Here is an 18,982-nt window from a genome sequence, read left to right as displayed (position 1 = left end):
CTGAGGCCCTACGCTCACCAGATGCCCTACCGCCATCCGCAGTGCAGCTCTCCCCGAGCGCCAGGCTCCTCTGGGCTCGCTGGCTCGTTAGCACACCGTGAACCAGGGGATGGCCACCGTCTCTCCCGCAAGCCAGCCTGAGGGCCACCTCTCTCCGGTTCATCCATGCTCCGAACCACGGCTGGCTCAGGTGCGAATGCACAGACCCCACCATGCCACCCCCTCGTCCCTGCTTTTGAGTCCAGACCTCTGGGACTCTGGGCTCCTCCCTCCCCTCGGAGATGAAGCCCACATCGTGGAGCCACCTACCCCCGCAGCTGGCTGTCGGGGCTCCTTCCTACCGCCAGCCCTGCCCAGCTCCAGCGTGGCGGGCCTGAAGGAGCTGCTTCCTTGCTGCCTGGAGCCCGTATTGTCCTGCTCCTCATTTGGTACTGAGAACAGGGACCGAAATGGGAGTTTCCCTAATCTTTGTATTCTTCTCAAGTGGCCTGGGAAGTCTCACGGTGCGTAGATCTGTTCCCAAGGCCCTTCTCCCGCCCCACCGGGCCGTATGCTTTGCGAATGGCCCATGCTTACTCCTCTGAACTTCTAGAGGCTGTGACGATCCTAGCGAGGCCCACCCTTCAGCACCCTGGCCCAGGCCTGCAGGCCCATCACAACCGTGGAACACAGTGCATGTGGCCCAGGAACAGCCAGATCTCGGGGACTGCATGGCTATTTTGGGACAGGGAGGATCCTGGGAGGATGCTGGTGAGGTCAGAGTAGGAGGGGAAGGAGGTGGGTTTTCTGCCCATGATTATGTGTCCTGAGCCCTCTGGAGGCCGTCCAGGGGCCCAAGGCTGCCACGAGGAAGAACACACCCAGGACTCCGCCTTAGCCCAGCCAGCCGCAGAGGCGGACTGGGGGCAGGCACGGGCTCAAGATCCTAGGCTTGGATCCCAGCAGCCACAGAAGGCAGGAGGAATGCGTGTTTATGTGTTGTGTCCCAAAAGCAGTGAAAGATCAGCATCAGGCAAGATGAAGGGCAGTGTTGGGGTGGGGTGGGGTGGGGTGTGTGGTGTGTGAAGGAGGGGGAGGTATCAGAAACCAACCAGAGGGCAGATGGAGAACACAGGAAAGAATCTAATCGCTCAGGAAGGGTAATTAATGATCCTTTATTGGAGATGCATTGAGCATCTACTATGTACAGGCATGTTATGAGATGCTGGCAAGACAAAAATGATAATGCTTTGACTTTGTGGGTAGCACTTTCCAGTTGTGTAAGTCCTTCTGCAAATAACAGGAACCTCAAAGTGGTTCCTAAAGTGGTTTATAAACTCTGACCTTAAGGAAATAATCTGAGATGCATCATTTAGGCCCAAGAAGGAGAGAGGCGTTCTACTCTTGAGTTTGGAGGTTTGCAACTATTTTAGAACATCAAAAACCCACTCTGCCTGTTTGGAGTGTTCTTGGAAAGGTCATCCGTCAATATGAAGTGCTCGGTACTGTTCCTGACCCGTAGCAGGTACTGGGTTAGGGGCTGTGGCGGAAGTGCAATGACTCACGACAGCTTGGCAGCCACCTGGGGGGCAGGCTTCAGTGTGGAGGAAGTAACTTCACCATGTGGTGAGAACCCCCCGGTTGGGCAGAAGGGGCAGGTGCAGGGACCCACCCAACGGGACCGAGCCCATCCCAGCAGATGCATTTTACTCCGTGGTTCCATTGTCTGAGACGCCTCCTTGCGGCCCTTCCAGTCCCTTCCTGCTGCCTCTCCAAAAAGCTGGGAGAGCATCTTAGTCTTCTTCTGATTTTGCTTCAATTTTAGGTCCTCTGATTAAATTCTCCTGGTGCTACCCACCTGGCTCTGATCTCTCATTTGGGCCAAACTGCCCTTTGGGTGATTCTCGAACACCCAGGACACCCCTCCCAGGAGCCCTGGCTCTCTCCTCCCATCTCCTGCCAGCTGGGTCCCTGCTGGTGGCTCCTCCCCACAGAGGACCAGCGTCAAGCTTTTTTTGCTCCCCACTACGTCCCTCCTTCCCCCCACTTCTGAGTCGTTCACCATGGCTTCGCCACTTCCTCCTCCCTGTCCAAGACCTCCGGGGAGCCCACAGACTCCCAGAAGTGAGGAGAGATGAAACAGCTTTGGAATTTTCCTCCTTCCCACCACATCCCTCCCCAGCCGCCCAGCCTCCCAGGACCACCTGAGCCAGACTCTCCTAAGCACAAAATTGACGCCTATTAGTTAGACATCCACTTGGAGGGTGGGCGGGACACGTGAAGCCCAATCAGGACGGAGAGGGAGAAGGGCAAGCCTCTGCCTTACCATAAATGTGCAACCCACAGCACCCCCCGCACCAGGACACGGTATTTGATGGGATTTCTGTACATCTTTAAGTACAGGAGGAATTGAGGAAATAACAGTAATAGTGCTTCCTACCAATCAGGAACGGTACTAAGTACTTTCCATGATTAGCTCACTGGGTCTCCACCTCCACCGTACACCTGCAAGGTGGCCCTTATCCCCACTTTTCACACCAGGCAACTGAGGCTGAGAGGTTAAATCATTCTCTAAAGGTCACGCCCCTGGTAAATGTCAGGGTTGGACCTCAAGCCTCTATTTTCTGTGGCTCCAAATGTCCTGCCCTTCAGCAACATTATAGACTTTGAGCGAAAGATGATTGCAATCGACTGAGAGCTACGGGTCAGGCTTATCTGAACGGACAGGCTTATCTGAGGCCCCGGCTGCCTTAGAAATCCCGATGCTACGGGAGCTCTGCCCAGGCCCTGCTTCCCTTCCCTCACCTTCAACCCATCTCATTAACCTTGGCATTCTTCTCCCAGAAGCTTTCCCGGATGCCAGGGCTCAATCTCCTGGGCCCCGAGGGAGGGAGGGAGCTTCCCAGGACTCAGACACCCTTTTAATTAACCTGGGCGACCCTCTCCCGACGGGCCAGCTGAATTCCGTCATGGCCCCACCGTTTCCCAGGGCAGCGCCCTGAACTGTGACTCCCAGCCCAGCTCCCTCACTCTTCTGAGAACGTGGGCCCTCCGTTTCCTATATGCTCACCACCCGTTGGCCTCCATTCCCTGGCCTGGGGCCCCTGGGTGAGGACTACCAAGGCCCCTGAGCTCCTGTGCCCTGTGGGTGTCCTGCCCGTGTCACATGCCCACAGAGAGTGTCAAGGGGCCTACCTAGAGCTGGCAGAGGCCCTCTGTGATTACTCCAAAGTAATCCCCCACCCCAAATCCTTTTTGGAAGTTTCCTCTCTCACCCCCAAAGAAAGACAGTCCAGTCCAGTTACTTATGGGAACAATGAGACTTGCCCATCTGTCATTCTCATAGCTTAATCATATGGCCAGCAACCTAGAAAAGTCCTCGTGAGCTGTAACTTGTCACCGTTATTAATGGCGGACAGTGCCATTGAGCCCAACATCCATCAGGGCGCCCAGAACAGAGCAGGAGCTCCGGGCGAGACGCGGAAGAAGAGTACTGGAGCGGGCATCCTCACCAATGACCGGAGCCGAGAGGGCCGGTCAACGGCAAGAGCAGACTCTGAGTCCAGCTGACGCCCCGCATCACCTTGCAGCCTTTAGCTTGTGTGCATTAATGCATACAGCCTCGATGCCTCACCCCGAACGCACCTGAGCTGTCTAGCTCGGGCAGGCAAGTCTTACAAGGATGGAGTAATCCATTCATCCGTGTGACACGTTTGTACACCTACTATGTGTCGGGAGTTGGGGGCACAACTGTGAACTGGATGAGCCAGGTCCCTGCCCTCGTGGTAAAGCTTCATGATGTCCTGAACGTGGCCACACCCATCATCGTATCTGATTTCACCACCTGGCGTGCACCCCCATAGGAGAGTTGACGAATGAATGAACGCTTGAATAAATGAAACCCGCAGAGGGAAGGTAAGCCTCACAGATTTTGTCATTCCCGTCTTTCACGTGAAAAGGGACGCTCTGAGCAGGGGCGGCTACAGCACACCCACTAAGAGGGCTTCTGGTGCCTGTCCCCATCCTCGTCCGCTATTCGCAGAGCTCCTTACCTGGTGGACAGTGACACCCTGAAGACGGCTTCGGGAGGGCCTCCCGGCGCCTCCGAGAGTGGAGCTTCCATTTCTGCAAAAGGAGACAGAGGAGAGGAGTCATGGAAATGGAAGGCCAAGCCCTGGGAAGGGTCTGCGGGCTGGTGGGGATGGAGGGGGAGAAAGGGCCGCCTGGGGGCTGGCAGGAGGACTGTTCCAGGATCAAAGACTGGCCATGGGCGTCTGTGTAATAAGAAGCAGATGGAGAAGGTCCCATCTAGGGAATCTCAGTGTCTGATGTCTTAGGAGTGCTCTTAAAGAAATTAACCCCAACCCCAGGGCCCTATAAACCAGCTGTGGCCTTCCTGCACCCCACCATCATGGGCACAATGACCTGCTTTTCTCGGCTCTCTGCTAATTGTTTCCTGTCTAGGTCTGGGCTCCTGATTGATCCCGGTGTCAGGGACAGTGACTGTTTTTCTGGGGTCCCTCACAGCCAGGCCCAGGCAGGCTGGTCAGGGGTAGGGGATAGGGGGCTGAGCAGGCCGCCTGCCCCGCTCTCGAACCTCTTCTTTGCAAATCATTGAACCAATCAGGAAGGCCCCAAGGAAGTGGCAACGAGTAGACGGGGACATCTCCTGCTCCCCAGGAGCTGCCATTTCCACGGTGGCGGACAGACAGGTACACGGCCGCAAGCACCAGGGCCTGGGCTGCCTGCTTTTCAAAGGGCAGCACGCTGAGCCACACAGGGTGGGCCCCACTCGCACAGGGGTTGCAAGCAACGCGTCCAGGAAGAGGCTGCCGAGGTTCATGTGCAGTTGTCAGACCCTGGGCAGATTCGAGTCCCTACGTCACCGGGTTCATGGGAGGACTGGGATGGTCGATGCATGGAAGGGAAGGTGCCTGACACCCGGAGGGCACTTGTGATCCTCGAGTTACAGGGGAGGAACCCAAGGCGCAAGGCGGGGCGGGGGGCAGGGAGACGAGTACGGCCAAGGTCAGAGGTGGACAGCGGCTCCGTGCTCTGTGATGCTAGCCTAGCAGCGAGAACCTGGTAGCTCCCAGGCCACGTTGGCCTATAGATGTATTTTATTTGGTTCCTACAGTGGTTTGTTTTCCCCCCCACCCTTGGATCTGTTTCCAGCAGTTTGAAGTGACTGATTTCACATGTAGACCTGGCCACGGGGGGGCCTGTCCCGCGGCTCACAGTTATTGACTATGACCAGAACACTGAAGTCCCTGCCATAGGAATCGGCCACCCTGCCATAAACATTTCTCCATCATTGGCCTCCTCACTGGCAGAGCCTGAATTTCTAGTGACACAGACCCTTGACATTCCCACGGCTTCGTGACAGCCATGAGACTCTAGCACAAGTTAGATGCCATGGTGCACCTTCCAGGCCTCGCCCACTGGCCTCGCTTTTATTCACCGCCACGATCCAGATGAGAGCCCCGCAGGCAGACGGTGTCTCCCTGGCCCATCAGCTCAGCTCGAGGCCCCTGCTTCTCCAGCCTTCCACGCTCCCAGCCCAGCACCCCTCCCCCCACGCCCCTGTCAACGGACGGTCCTGAGAGAAAAGCAAGCAGAAGAGGCCTGCAGAGGCTCCCGCCACCAGGCGACCTGGCCACCTGTGCTGTGACCGCACCTGCCCCTTCTCTCTGCTCCTCCCACGCGAGGCCAAGCGTCCAGCTGCGCACGGGGCCTTCCCCACCCGCCTGCCTCAGCAATGGTCTCTGGACTCCAGCCCTGGCTCGCATCAGGCTCCGTCTTCTCTGTAAAGGGCCAGCGAGTGAATGTTCCGGGCTGTGTGAGGCACACGGTGACACAACTCCTCAGCTCTACTGTTGGAGGTGAGAGGCAGCCACAGAAAACTCGAAAACCAAAGAAGCACAGCTGCGTTCCCATAAAGACATATTTACACAAACAGGCTTCGGGCGGGATGCAGTGGTCACTTACCCACTCCTGACATCATCACTGGGCCAACATGCTGGTGTTCCTCCCACCATGAAAAAGAAAGGAAAAGAAAAATCCTCTCCTGACCAAGCTCTGTCCTGGGCAAACTCCTCCTCTCTCTCTCCTCCTGGAGCACTCCCGCCGGGCTCCTACTCGCCCTCCGCCCGGTACTATCCCCCAGGTCACCGGTGACCTCGGTGCTGCTAAGCCCAGGGGACTGTCCTTCTCATCCCAGCCTGTCACACTGTTTGCTAGTCCTGCCTTCTCCCTGACACACTTTCCTCACTGGGCAGCAGGATGCCCCTCTCCCAGTTTCCCTCCTGGCACTCTGTGCTCCTTCTATCTCCTCTGCCGGTTGCTTCTCATCTCTGTGGAGGCCGCAGGGTCCAGCCTCACTGCTTTCCTCTCTGCCCTGGCTCCTGGGGACCCTCACCCCGCCTCATGTCTTCAACGCCATCTGTAGGTGACTATGCCACCCTCCCTGCACCTCTAACCCGGATCTTCCTCCAGACCCAGACGCACATATCCAGCTGCCTACTTGACATCTCCATTGATAGGATCTCAAAATGAGCTCTGCAAAACCGGACTCCTCATATTCTGTCCCCACCACCCCCAGGCCTGCCCCTCTGCTGTCTTCCTTGTCATAGGGAATGGCGACTCCATCTTGCCAGACCTTGAGATCATCAGGGATGCCTCCTTCTCTCTCACTCCATGCACATTTGGTCAGCAACTCCGGCTCTCTACTTTCTAGACACATCCAGGATCTGACCCCTTTCCACCACGTCCACACTACACCCAGTTCAAGCCTGGTCATCTCTGGCCTGGTCACGGCGATAACCTTTTGATGAGTCCCCCTGCCTTTGCCCCACAGAGCATTCTCAACACGGCCACCAGGGGGCCACACAGGCTCCTAGATACTCCTGCGCATGCCTGGCTTTCTCCTACCTCAGGGCCTTTGAACTTGCTGGCCTGCCTACCTGGGATGTTCATTTCCTGGCTAACCACCATCTCGCTCTCAGTGAGGCCTCTGCTGCCCCCAGCGCCCTCCTGCAATATACTTGCTATCCTTCTTCCCTGTTTTATCTTTTTCCTTTGGATTTTGTTGTATTGTTGCTTCATTTATCTTGCTTACTGTCTACTGCAATCACTAGAAAGTAAGTTCCAGGGTGCCTGGGTGGCTCAGTTGGTTAAGCGACTGCCTTCGGCTCAGATCGTGATCCTGGAGTCCCAGGATCGAGTCCCGCGTCGGACTCCCTGCTCAGCGGGGAGTCTGCTTCTCCCTCTGATCCTCCCCCTCTCATGCTCTCTCTCTCTGTCTCATTCTCTCTCTCAAATAAATAAATAAAATCTTAAAAAAAAAATAGAAAGTAAGTTCCACAAGGACATGGATATTTTGGTCTGTTTTATTCACTGCCATATCCCCAGTGCCTAGAACAAGGCCTGGCATATGGTAGGTGCTCAATAAATAGCTGTTGCTTACAAATCAGGAGACTTCACATAAAGGTCTGGATTTTTGGTCTCTCTTGTACAGTGGAAGGATCTGGTGATACTGGGCCATGGTGATGACTGGGTGAGGCTGAGTGATAGCTGCCCCTGTTAGGTAGGTGGGCGTGTGCTGCCCAAGTCACCACAGTACCCTCTCCCTGGTCAGCTTCACCTACTTAGCCCACCAGCCTGGCCCCCTTAGGCATCTGAGTTGGAGGCTCCTGGTGGGACATGCCCAGGCTGAGGCTCAGGGTGGGTAGAAAACCTTCTAAGGCCCCGGTGTGGACCCTCAGCCGCCCTGGACAGAGCAGCTTTCCCGATCCATCCCTGCTGGCGGCCAGGGCCTCCTGGAATGCCCTGCATGGCCAGAGCCGAAACAGCACCCGCCTGATCTTTGCAGCTATTAAAATGCCTGTATCAGTATCAAAGGGAAAATGCCAGGCGGCTACTCACTCCCCCCAGAGAATGCGGAGAGGCCTGGCCTTGGGTTTCTCCCTGCGCTCGGTCCCAGGGCTCTTAAAGGGCTCAGGCTCTACCTGGGCCTCCGTAATAGGTGGGCGGCTCCAAGTCTTGGTGTGGAGGATGGAGCCCAGAGCAGGTGACTCTGCACTCCACAGCTGGGACCTTGACCTCTGGGGGAATCTGTAAAATGAGGCTGTTGCCCCCCAGCCAGCCGCCTAAGTGTTGCTGGGGAAAGTGCCTTGGAAACCATAAAGCACTTACCAGGAGGAATTATTAAATACGTTACTATTAATAATAATAGCTACACATATTGAGCAGTATGTATCAGGCACTGTGCTAAGTATTTGGGTGGAAAATGTCATTTAATAGTTAATTTTTGATATTATTAGTGTATGACTCCTATCAGGACCCACCTGCCCTTGGAGGCTGGGGTAGGACTCTATTTGGGGTTAGCACAGACAGCTTCAAACTCTGCTGAAGGATCCACTACACGCAGAGCTGGGCAGTGTTGATATGGGCCTGCGCTACATTTGGGAGTACCAGGACCTTGGGATCTGCTCCCAGCTCTCCTGCTGTGTATTAAGCAAGAGATATAATCCCTCCAGACTTCGATTTCCTCATCTATAAAATGGGGCTAATATCAGTTAACCACTAGACTACAGAGGACGGACGGAGGGATAAAACGAGATGAGATCAAAAAACAAAGAGAGTGTCCAGATGTGAAGAACGGTGAGCACCTGCTCTGCTAGCTTGTTTTCCTTGGTGGCCAGGTGAAGGCCCCTTCTCTCTTGAGCTGGTCCCAGGCCTGTCTCCTCCCATCTGCCACAGTGAGGCTGGCCCGGCCTCAGGCCCTGCTGGGGACATGTGGTCAAGTCTCCTGCCATGCTCCTGTTCCTGGGAAACACCGAACCCCTCTTCCTGGAAGAGGGAGGGAGAGTGAGGGTCCTTCCTGCCTGCCACCCTGCCCTTTGAGGACTAGAGGCTGAAAAAAGGAGCTGCCCATTGAAATGACCACATCGAGCAAAGCTCCAGTCCCTGCAGCAGCATCTGATTACAATGCCTGGCACAGAGTGGTGCTCGATGCCATCTGCTAGAGCCCTTTTCATTACCCCTCACCATACTGCTGAGCCGGCGTCCCGTGGGAGACCAAGCCAGCTTTTTGAGGGCAGGGCCTGGTCTGGTGTTTTGATCCACACTTGAACTGAATGAATCACTTGAGGTCCACCCCCTAGCACCCATCCCTGGGGTGCTAGGGGGACGTAGGCTTCGGGAGCATTTGGATGGATGGAGATGGGAGAGGGAGGGCATTCCGGTGAGGAGCAAAGGCTCAGAGGCAGGACGGAAGCTGTTAGGGGCCAGCCCCTGGGCCCAATCGCAGGGACGGCAGGAGGGGGCTGGCCCCACAGACCAGCTTTGTTAAGGGGACAGGCCCATGGGCAGCTGCATGCCCCGGAGCACAGGCAGATCAGCGCAGGGAAATCAAAACGGAGGAAATTGAGACACTCAACCCACATCCGCCCAAACTGGACTCACCCGGTCTGCCCTGGGGGCCGGGAGGGGGTGCCATGGGGTGCGCCTGGGGAACTGTCTTCTTCCTCCCTCCACAATTCTCTTTGTGCCACAGACCTGGCACCCGATCACAGACTCCAGGGCCGTGACACAGGGGCCCGAGGGTCCGCCAGTTGCCACGGGCTGTCTCTGCCCCTGTTTCACCAGACCCACACAGCCTGTGGCTCCGGGGTCTGCAGATCAGAAGTCGGGGGAAGGAGGTGAATGCCCCTGTGTGAGCTTTCCAACCTTCTTATGACAAAGTCCTTCCTTTCAGCTAACCTCTGGCCCTGCTGCTGCCTCGGAGAGTCAGGGAGTGGGGCCCTGGAACGATGTAAATGGGCGTGGGAGCCAGGCTGGCACAGGGCCGGAGACTACAGGTTCAAGGGGCCTGGGGTTGTCTCGGGACCCGGTGCAGGATGAAGCAGAGTCCCGGACACGGAGCAGTGAGGGGCTGGGGTGAGAGTGCTGGAGTGGAAGCCAAGAACCTCTTCCCTCCTTCCCTCCTTGCAGCAAATGGGTGTTGAGCATCTATGTAGATGGGAGCCATGCAAAGTGCCAGGACATGCGGGAGCAGAGCAGACACAGAGGCAGCCCCAGGGCCCTTACTCTCCAGGCAGGGGCACACGGAGTCTACAAAACACACACACACCGACCAACTGCCACTGTCATTGAGCTCTGGTGAGCAGGGGTGAGGCTCTCCAGGCTGGTTCATCGTGGGGAAGTGACGGCAGGGTGGAGACCTGAGGGTGACCAGCAGCTAACCCAGGGGAGGGCCCAGGCGCAGGGAAAACGGCTGACACCTGACACCATCATGGGCTTCTTATGACACAGGCAGGGCTCCTGCCTAGATGAATCCATTCTGCACTCCCAGCCACCACTCTGAAGGAGGAACTGGAGACAGGGAGGGGCGGACTGACTTGCATAGTGACAGGCAGCCGGTGGGGGGTAAGGGGAGTGGGCAGAGGCAGGACCTGAACCAGGAAGCCGGGTTCAGAGCCCAGGTCCCTCCACTGCACACCTGTGATGGGGGGGGGGGGGGGGGGGGGGGGGGGGGGGTTTGACTCTTTCCAGGAGACGGCCATACCGATTACTGGAGGGCCAGACACTGCTCAAAGCACTCATTTTACCTTTTTAAATTCTAAAAACAGCACTCAATAAAAGGGAGATACTCTTCATTATCATCACCCCATTTTTTAGAGGGACAACCCAAAGCACAGAGAGGTTAAACAACTCGTGCAGCATCACACAGCCAGGAACTAGCCGAGCTGGACTTGAACCCAGCAGTCTGGCTCTGCAGTCTGTGCTCCTAACTATGCCAGGGTACGGCCATGTGGCTGGACTCTGAAAGTGGGGGAAGGGCAGCTCTGAGGCAAGAGAGGGGGGCAAGGGCCCGAGCTCTTCAGGCCTCCTGGACCACGTGAAGAAATTTATTTATTTATTTATTTATTAAGATTTTATTTATTTATTTGACAGAGAGAGACACAGTGAGAGAGGGAACACAAGCAGCGGGAGTGGGAGAGGGAGAAGCAGACTCCCCACTGAACAGGGAGCCCGATGCAGGGCTCGATCCCAGGACCCTGAGACCATGACCTGAGCCGAAGGCAGACGCTTAACGGCTGAGCCACCCAGGCGCTCCCACATTAAGAAATTTAGTCTCTGGCCTGAGAACAATAGGACGTTACTGAAGGGCTGTAATTAGGGGAATGTGGTGACTATTTAGAGCTTTTGAAAGATCACCCATGTTGCTGTGTGGATACTGAAAGGGACAGGGCAGAGTGAACGGGAGCAGGTGAGTTAGGAGGCTCCTGCCACAGCCCAGGAGACTGTGGGTAGCCGGCTAGGGAAGGGCACACAGTGACGGAGAGAAGGGGACAGGTCTGCAGGAGGCTGAATGGTGCAGGCGGCCGGGCCTGGAGTAGGTGCAGCTGGAGATCAGCACCTCTCCAGATGAAGGGGTCTGGGGAGGGGCGGGCTTCCTGTTCAGTTTAGCATGTTGAGTTTGAGGTGCTTTCAAGACATGCTGGAGGGGTGGGGTGGTAGGTGTCAAGAAGGGTCTGGTGCTCGGGTGCCTGGGTGGCTCAGTTGGTTAAGCGACTGCCTTCGGCTCAGGTCATGATCCTGGAGTCCCGGGATCAAGTCCCACATCGGGCTTCCTGCTCAGCAGGGAGTCTGCTTCTCCCTCTCACCCTCTTCTCTCTCATATGCTCTCTCTCTCTCTCATTCTCGCTCTCTCAAATAAATAAATAAAATCTTTAAAAAAAAAAAAAAAAAAAAAGAAGGGTCTGGTGCTCTGACAAGATGAAGAACATACACTTTATAGCCGGAACAGTCAGCTGCATCCGGTAGTGAGCTCCCTGTCACTGGGGGGAGGGGGGGGTGTAAGCCTGAGAACCAGTGATGTTGTGGGAAATTCCTGGTATAGTTCATGGCTCCCTTTCCTCCAACACTCTGATTCTATGGAGTGGGGGAGAGGCTGCAGGTAGCAGGACCATCCTCTGACCTCCCATATCTCTGAGTCTCCCCCTACCCCCAGGAAACCACAAAGGCCAGCTCACAGCGACTAAGGCTCTTCCTGGAAGAGCCCCAGCTAATGCCCCTTTAACCAGCCCCCTTTCTGCATCCTTGTCCCCAGAGGTCCCCCTTCCCATCCTGCCATCCAGGCCACCTTGTCAGAGCATGACCCGATGCAGAACACCTCCCCATGACAGCTTAGTGGCACCTTCCTGGGGCATCTTCAGCGTAATAGGCAAGTCCAGGAGTGGAGTCCCCTGGATGGCAGAACCCCGGGCCCTGCAACAGCTTTCCTGGGGAAGATGTGTCCTCTGGGGCCAGCAAGGCCTCCCCTGTTGTAACTGAACCAACAGAGAGGCAGGAGCGTCGTGGCGGGAGGGCAGGCTGGACAGGGGAAGTCTGAGCAAAGGGCCTGGGGGCACTGAAGAGGCCAGAGGCTGGGGTGGGCAGGGGTGTGGAGGGGAGGAAAAGGGGCTGAAGAGGCAGCAGAGGCCCAGGCTGTGTGGGCTCTAGCCACGCGGGGCTTCAGGAAAGCCCACAATAGGCTCTAGGAGAGGAGACAGGGGCCCCGGGTGCCCCTGGAAGGCTGTGCCCAGCCTCTCAGGCAGGCAGTTCCTCCCCTTTGTGTGTGGCTTGCCCTTGCCCTTTGAAGGGGAGCCCCTGCTGCCAGCAGCCTTATCCCCACCCTTTTGGCCACAAAGAATTTTCTGCAGGGAGGCCCCCACCCAGAGCAGGGGGCATTTGGCATGCAGATGGGAGGTGGGGGCGGGGGGGGGGGGAGTCAGCCTGGAGCTGCTGCCAGACTCTGCAGGCAGCCAGACAACACCCAGGAGAGCGGGGGACCCCTGTCTGCCCCAGCCTTCCCAGGCCCTTCCCAGATCCCGGCCTCAGTTTCCCTCAGAGAAGCCTGCTGACGTCCTTTAGTCACTGAGGACTCCACAAGCTGCTTCTGAAAGGGGCATAACCCCACTGAAGTAGGTGGGGGGATTCCTGAGGCTTCTGAAACCTTCCTTCTGGATGGCAAACCCTCCGTTGATGTGATTTTTCAAAAACAAAACAGAACAAGCCCCCAGTCAACCCCCTTCTTTAAGCCCCCTCGACTTTCAAACTGTGCAGCGCGTGGTAGCGCTTTTATTGACACCTCTTGTGACCCTCGTGACTGCCAGCCCCGGCCTCTCAGCACTGCTTGGCACCCGGGGAGGGGTCTGGGTTCAGATGCACAGGATGCCCGGGCATGGGGCCACAGCTAGATTCTGTGTCCCGCCGTCCCCGGGGCTGCCAGCCACGGGGCTTGTTAAACACCTCACTGCAAGACCCTTGCCATGGGGATTCACTTTGGGATTTGGGGCAGGGGGTCAGCCTTGGTGTGTTGTACTGCTCCCCAGGGAGCTGGGCCAGGTCTTTGAAGGTGTGCAGATGTGAAGAAGGGAGAGTAACTTTAAATAGAGTTTAGTTGTTGTAGAGCTTCTGCTCCTGTTTTGCTCTAAGGAGGCACTTGGGTGCATGGACAGCCAGCCAGACATGGATTGTACCGTAAGGGAGTTGGGAGGTAAGGGGAACAAAGAGAAAGCAAGGGCAGGGTGATTACCAGGAACTGGGGTTGGGGCTTAGGCAGAAACTTCTGCCAGATGGACTAGCCTCTGCCACAGGGTGAAACCCAGATTTGGTGCTAAGCTTTCAGTGTCCAAGAGACAAGACCGATCCATCCCTCCTGGGAAGCCAAGCATTCTGGAAACCAAGGCTGGACAGGGATTTTCCTAAGGCTCCTCCTCACCGAGGCCTGATGTCACAAATGGTGTCCCCTGCGTCATTTTACAGCAAAGACCGTAATGCAGGCCTGATGCCAAGTCAGTTCGGTCACCACCACCTCTGCGGGAGCTGAACCAGACTGAACGGGTCCCTAGCCCCTGGTCTCTACGACCTGCCTCAGCTGACCTAGTAGGGAATGGACTTCATACAGATGGTGTATACTAGTGGCTTCAGAGTGTCAGCTCTGGGGCCAGACTGCTTGGGTTCAAGGCCTGGCTCTGTTACTTGGAGCTGTGTGGCCTTGGGAAAGTCACTTCCCTTCTCTGGGACTCCATTTTTCTCTTCTGTAACAATATAAAATAAAATAGAAAATAGAAAAAAATATCAATATATAACCACTTCAGAGGATCATTTTGAGAATTAAATGAATCAATAGATGGTAGAAATCTTTGAACAGTGCTCAATAGATATTAGGTATTAATAAAAGTTATGGACAGGTACAACAACCCCATCTTACCTCCTCCTCCAATGCTGAGGGAGGTGGTCATGATTACAGCTGCCATTAACTGAATGATTTCATTTAATTCTGCAACCACCCCGTGAGGAGGATGTTGGCATCCCCATTTTCCAGATCAGGACCCTGAAGCTCAGGTCACATGACCAGCGAGTGGCAGAGGTCCAAGTGACATCACATGCTGTGGGCTTGCCTACTTTACTCTTTTGCCCAAACCAAAAATGTGCCGGGCAGTCTGGGCAGGTGAAGAGGAAGCTCCCGACCGTTGGGCGTAGGGGATGGGAAGGGATGGATGCCCCCAGCTGCTCTGTCCAGTTGGGAACCCAGCCCACTGAGCCATCCCCACTCTCCCAGCCAGCACCAGGGTGCAGCCCTGACTTAGCAGGAGTTCATCCTTTCCTCTCTGCTGGTTGCTGGGAAACACCCACCTCCAGGGGGTGGCCCTGAGCAAACGCTGAGCCTACAGCTGGGTCTGGGGTCAGGGTGTGGGGAGGGCAGCCAAGGGAGATGACTTCACCAGCCTCTAGCAGAGGGACCTTAAACCATCAACGAAGTGGTGAGGGCTGCCTACTACGTGCAAAGTCCTGGGTGAGGCTCAGTAAGGGACCTGGTGACCGTGGGCCCTTCTCTCCCACTGGATTGTGTGTGATCAAATGCAGAGACAAGATATTTAAAGGCAATAGAGAGGAGAACACACTGCACAATGAGCTTAAGGCTGAGCCCTGGATGGCAATTAGATGCACATTGACTCTAACAGGGAGTGGTAGTCTGGAGTCTGTGTTGAGAAGGATTCTGAGGTCCATCTAGGCTCACGGGGAGTGTGTTGAGGGCTTAGGAATGGCTGCTTTGATTCTGGGACGAGAGAAGTCAGCACACACCATGTCTACATTTTCCTTCTCTGAGCTGGATGTTTGGCATGGCCAGCAAGTTCTGCAGGAAGTCAGAGCAGGGAGAGAGCCCATTTAGGGTTGGAGTGGTCTGGGGAAGGTTTTCCAGAGGGTGCTGGCGCAAGTTGAAAATGATTAGGAGTAAGGGGGAAAAGGCATCTTTCTGAGAGTGTCAAACAGTGAGACTATGCTTAAGGCAGATGGCATCTTGTCTCAGATGCTTTGACGTTCCCACCACCTTCCTATGAGGGGTGGCTACTTAATGAGGTCCTCAGTTTGGTTCGGAGCTACCTGCTAGTTTTAAGGCCTTCGGAGAAGCTGTAAAACGTTAACAACTCCCCCTGGCGTTATCTGTAATAAATATTGCTTTGTATTTTTCTTTTAACTGAGAGTCAAGAAATTGCTCTTGATCTTGAACACCAACTCTCACTACTTAGTGATAGCTTCCTGGAGCAGTGTTGAGAAGGATTCTGACACTGTACATAAGCTCAATGGGAAAGTGTGCTGCAATTGATTAGCAATGTCTGCTGAGGCCAGGGAATGGAGTAAAGCACACGCGGCATGCCCAGTCTTTACCACCACTTGACCAGACAACTAACTACATGGGAGGGAGAAGGTGTGGTGTGGAACCTGGTTGCAGAGACTTCAGACCAGTTTTCTTAGAAAACAGAAGAGAGGGGGCTGGGACTGAGGGGCTCTGAGGATCTTCCCTCCATTAACTCCCCACAAGATCACTCATGCACTGATACACGCAGAGTCAGACGCAGTGGAGGCTGGCTTCATGGCTGGCTGCATGCGCGGGTGCTTGGATCCAGGGTCTATCTGATTCCCGAGGCCCAGGTCACACCGCAACAGCACATACATCCCCCGTAAGGCCCCACTGCCATCCCCGTTCCAGCATTTCCATCCTAGGGGACTGAGATAGGACTCCCCCATCTGGAGCCCAGTCTTTCAGACACCGCTTTGATCTTTCCCCTGAATGCTCCTCTGGAAAAAAAAAATCAATAAAAGGCCCCTGTACACACCCTATAAATGGGAGACATTTCTGTTACAGTGGTGGGCATTGTTGTTTTTAGGGATGAGAGAGTCTGCCCCAGGTTCCTCAACATTTTAGCCTGGAAGCTTCAACACCCCCCAACCCCCAGGAAATTCCTGGAGGTGGAAAACGCCCTTAACACCCAAAGGATTAGATCATAGATAGCAGGTTGGAGGGTACAGTGACATCAGTCTTCTCATCTGTAAAATGGGATGATGAGAGTGTCCACCCCTTAGGGAGGCTGTGAGGATTGGAAGAGGTATCACGCACAGCATTGGCTGCCGGATGTACCATATAAACGTGAGACACTCCCATCAGGGAAGGCCGTTACTCTTACTGTCAGGGAAGGGGAGTCTGCCGGGCATCCCCCAATGCCCACCTGGAAGGTGGCTGCTGACTCCCATTGCTCCCCCTTGGCCGACAACATGGACTTGGCTATTCTCAGCTCCAGACCCTTCTCTTTCATGGCACACCCGCTGCCCAGCCCTGGGTGACATCTGATTTCCTCCGTTTGGGACATTCCAGTTCCTTTCTTTACAGCAAGCAAACCAAGCAACAGGCAGCTGGAGCGCTCATTAAGGGTCCCAGCCCAGGAGAGAGGCACTGATGGGGGAGGAGTGGGGGCCTGAGGTCTGGAAGCCACACTGCCAGCTCCCCGCAAGCTGGCTCCCCGCCCCCGTCCTCCTCTCCCCGCCCTGACCCTCCCCTCCCAGTGGCCAGGCCGCTCAGATCCAGGCCTTCTGCTCGCATCTGCCTCTGGACTGCCTCCTTCCAGGCTCCTCTCCCACTGGGTCCCCTCGGCCTGGCCTTCCGCCCGCCTCCCAGATTTGGTCTCTGCCCGGCACACTGCTTTCCCCGCTGGGATGGGTGGTGTGCATGTGCCCCTGAGATCCGGCCTCCAGGCCACCGAGTAGGCTGTGGGCTTCCCCAGGACTGCCCTGTCCAATGCCCTTCTTCCGTCCTTCAGGGAGTGGCCCAGGTCCACCTGCACCAGCATGGCTTGCCTGCCCCAGATCCTGCGGAGCCCTCTGGGAGCACTCCTCCCATCCTGGGCCTGGCCTTCGGTGGTGGCACCTTCTAGTGCATCCTCCTACCTGCCATATCCCGAGAGTCTCACAGCAGCCCCAAGAGAAGGAACCTGAGGTTGGGGGGTGGCATGGCTTGCCGAAGGCCACATGGCTGGCAAAGCCCAGCCAGAACCCTGGTTTGGGACCCCGACACTCCTGGGGTGCCTATGCACCCTTCAGAGAAGGAGCCCTCTGTAAGTCCGTGCCACAGAATCACTCTGTTAACAAAACTGCCTGCCCGGCTCTCCTCGGCCTTTTCTTCTCACTGGCTTTCCTCTGGTCAACCTTCTCTCTTCTCTGACTCTCCGCTTCCTCACCTTTGCTCTTTGCTCCGACTTGGAAGAGCACACGTAGGAAAGAGAAGGCCTAGGGTGGAGGGAGGCCTTGAGTTGCTCCAAGACACCTTTGCTGGCCCAGAAGTGGCTTGCTTCTAGTGCAATGCTGTCCTACAGAACTTTCTACGATCATGCAGATGCTCTCTATCTGCACTGTCCAACTGGTAGCCACTAGCCTTGGGTGTCTCTTGAGCACTGACCTGAAAGGTGGTCAGTGTGACTGATAAACTTAATTTTAAATTGTACTTGATTTGAATTCATGTAAGGATAATGAGTCACATGTAACTGTATGGGACCGTGCAGCCCTTTGAGCGTCATTTCATGAAGCCCAGACTGTAGGTCCCTGTGCCAGCCTCTCATTTGGCCTTCCTGCTCTGCCCTGCTCTCCCTCCCATTCTAGAGACACAACTGCCCTCCTCAAGCCCTTCCATGGCTCCTCAGTGCTCTCACATAGATCTAACGTCTCCGAGGCCCCTGTTGACTCAGATGCCCTGGCCCTCTCCAGCCGAATCTTCCACCACTCCGTTCCCCAAGGCCAACCCCTCCCTCTGGCTTCCAACCTTCAGACTCTGTTCCCTTTGTCCCTTGGAACAAAGCCCCTCCACTCATCCCCTTTGGCCTGGAAGTCTCCGATTCACCCTTTAAGACATCACTCGAAAATCGCTTTCCCAGCAAGCCTCTGCCCTCACGTAGGCTGCATGTTAATACATTCCCCAGACCTCCTCGGCTCCCGTCACCCTAGCATTTTTCACATGACAGGGTCACCGCCTGGGTCTTCTTTGTGCCCTATTTGCCCGTGAGTAGGAGGGCAGAAGTGTGTCCCCTACGATGCCTGATCCACAGCCGGCTCTCAGGAAACACTTGCTGCCTGACTGAATGAAAACGGACAGAGGAAGGAAGCAGGACATAGTGAAGAGCACTGGAAGTGGGGTCAGGAACTTGGGTTCTAGTGCTGGATCTCGCCATGTGACCGGGGTAACCCACGGCCCCTCTGTGGGCCTTCATTTCCCCATCTGTAAGATGGGGGTCAGGTCAGATGCTCTGGCAGATGAGAGGTCTAGAAGTCAGTGGGTGCAGCGGACGCTATGGTTGGCAGACGAGGAATCTGCACGTCCAGTAACACTGTCAGTCCCCAGGCCCTTCGAGCATGAGACTTGACAGGGCTAAGTCTCAAGGGGAGGAAGCAAGGATCTGCGGCATGCCCTGGCCAGCAGCGGGGGCCGGGGAGGGGAGAGGATGGAGAGAGGCACTGAGCGGAGCTCCCAGGGTCAAATGCTTGCCCCTCAGCTGCCAGGGCCCCTGAGATTCCTGGGGGAGCCCTCGCTGCCCTGACACCATCTCCACCACCCTGCCAGTCCCACATGCGCTCTCAGACAGCTAGCAGAGGGCGCTGGCTCGCGCTGCTGAGTGCAGACACTTCC

General features: G+C 55.9%; 1 protein-coding gene across 1 annotated transcript in view; it reads right to left on the bottom strand.

Annotated features, from left to right (window-relative positions):
• Window positions 1-18,982, bottom strand: part of COL13A1 (collagen type XIII alpha 1 chain) — a 144,498-nt gene that overhangs the window by 123,756 nt on the left and 1,760 nt on the right. The window contains 1 exon segment of the mRNA XM_032423878.1: window positions 4,032-4,104. Coding sequence (XP_032279769.1) covers window positions 4,032-4,104 — 73 coding nt within the window.

The sequence above is a fragment of the Phoca vitulina genome, unplaced genomic scaffold, assembly GCF_004348235.1.
Source record: "Phoca vitulina isolate PV1807 unplaced genomic scaffold, GSC_HSeal_1.0 scaffold29, whole genome shotgun sequence".
NCBI lineage: Eukaryota > Metazoa > Chordata > Mammalia > Carnivora > Phocidae > Phoca > Phoca vitulina.
This window is presented reverse-complemented; position numbering and strand designations above follow the sequence as displayed.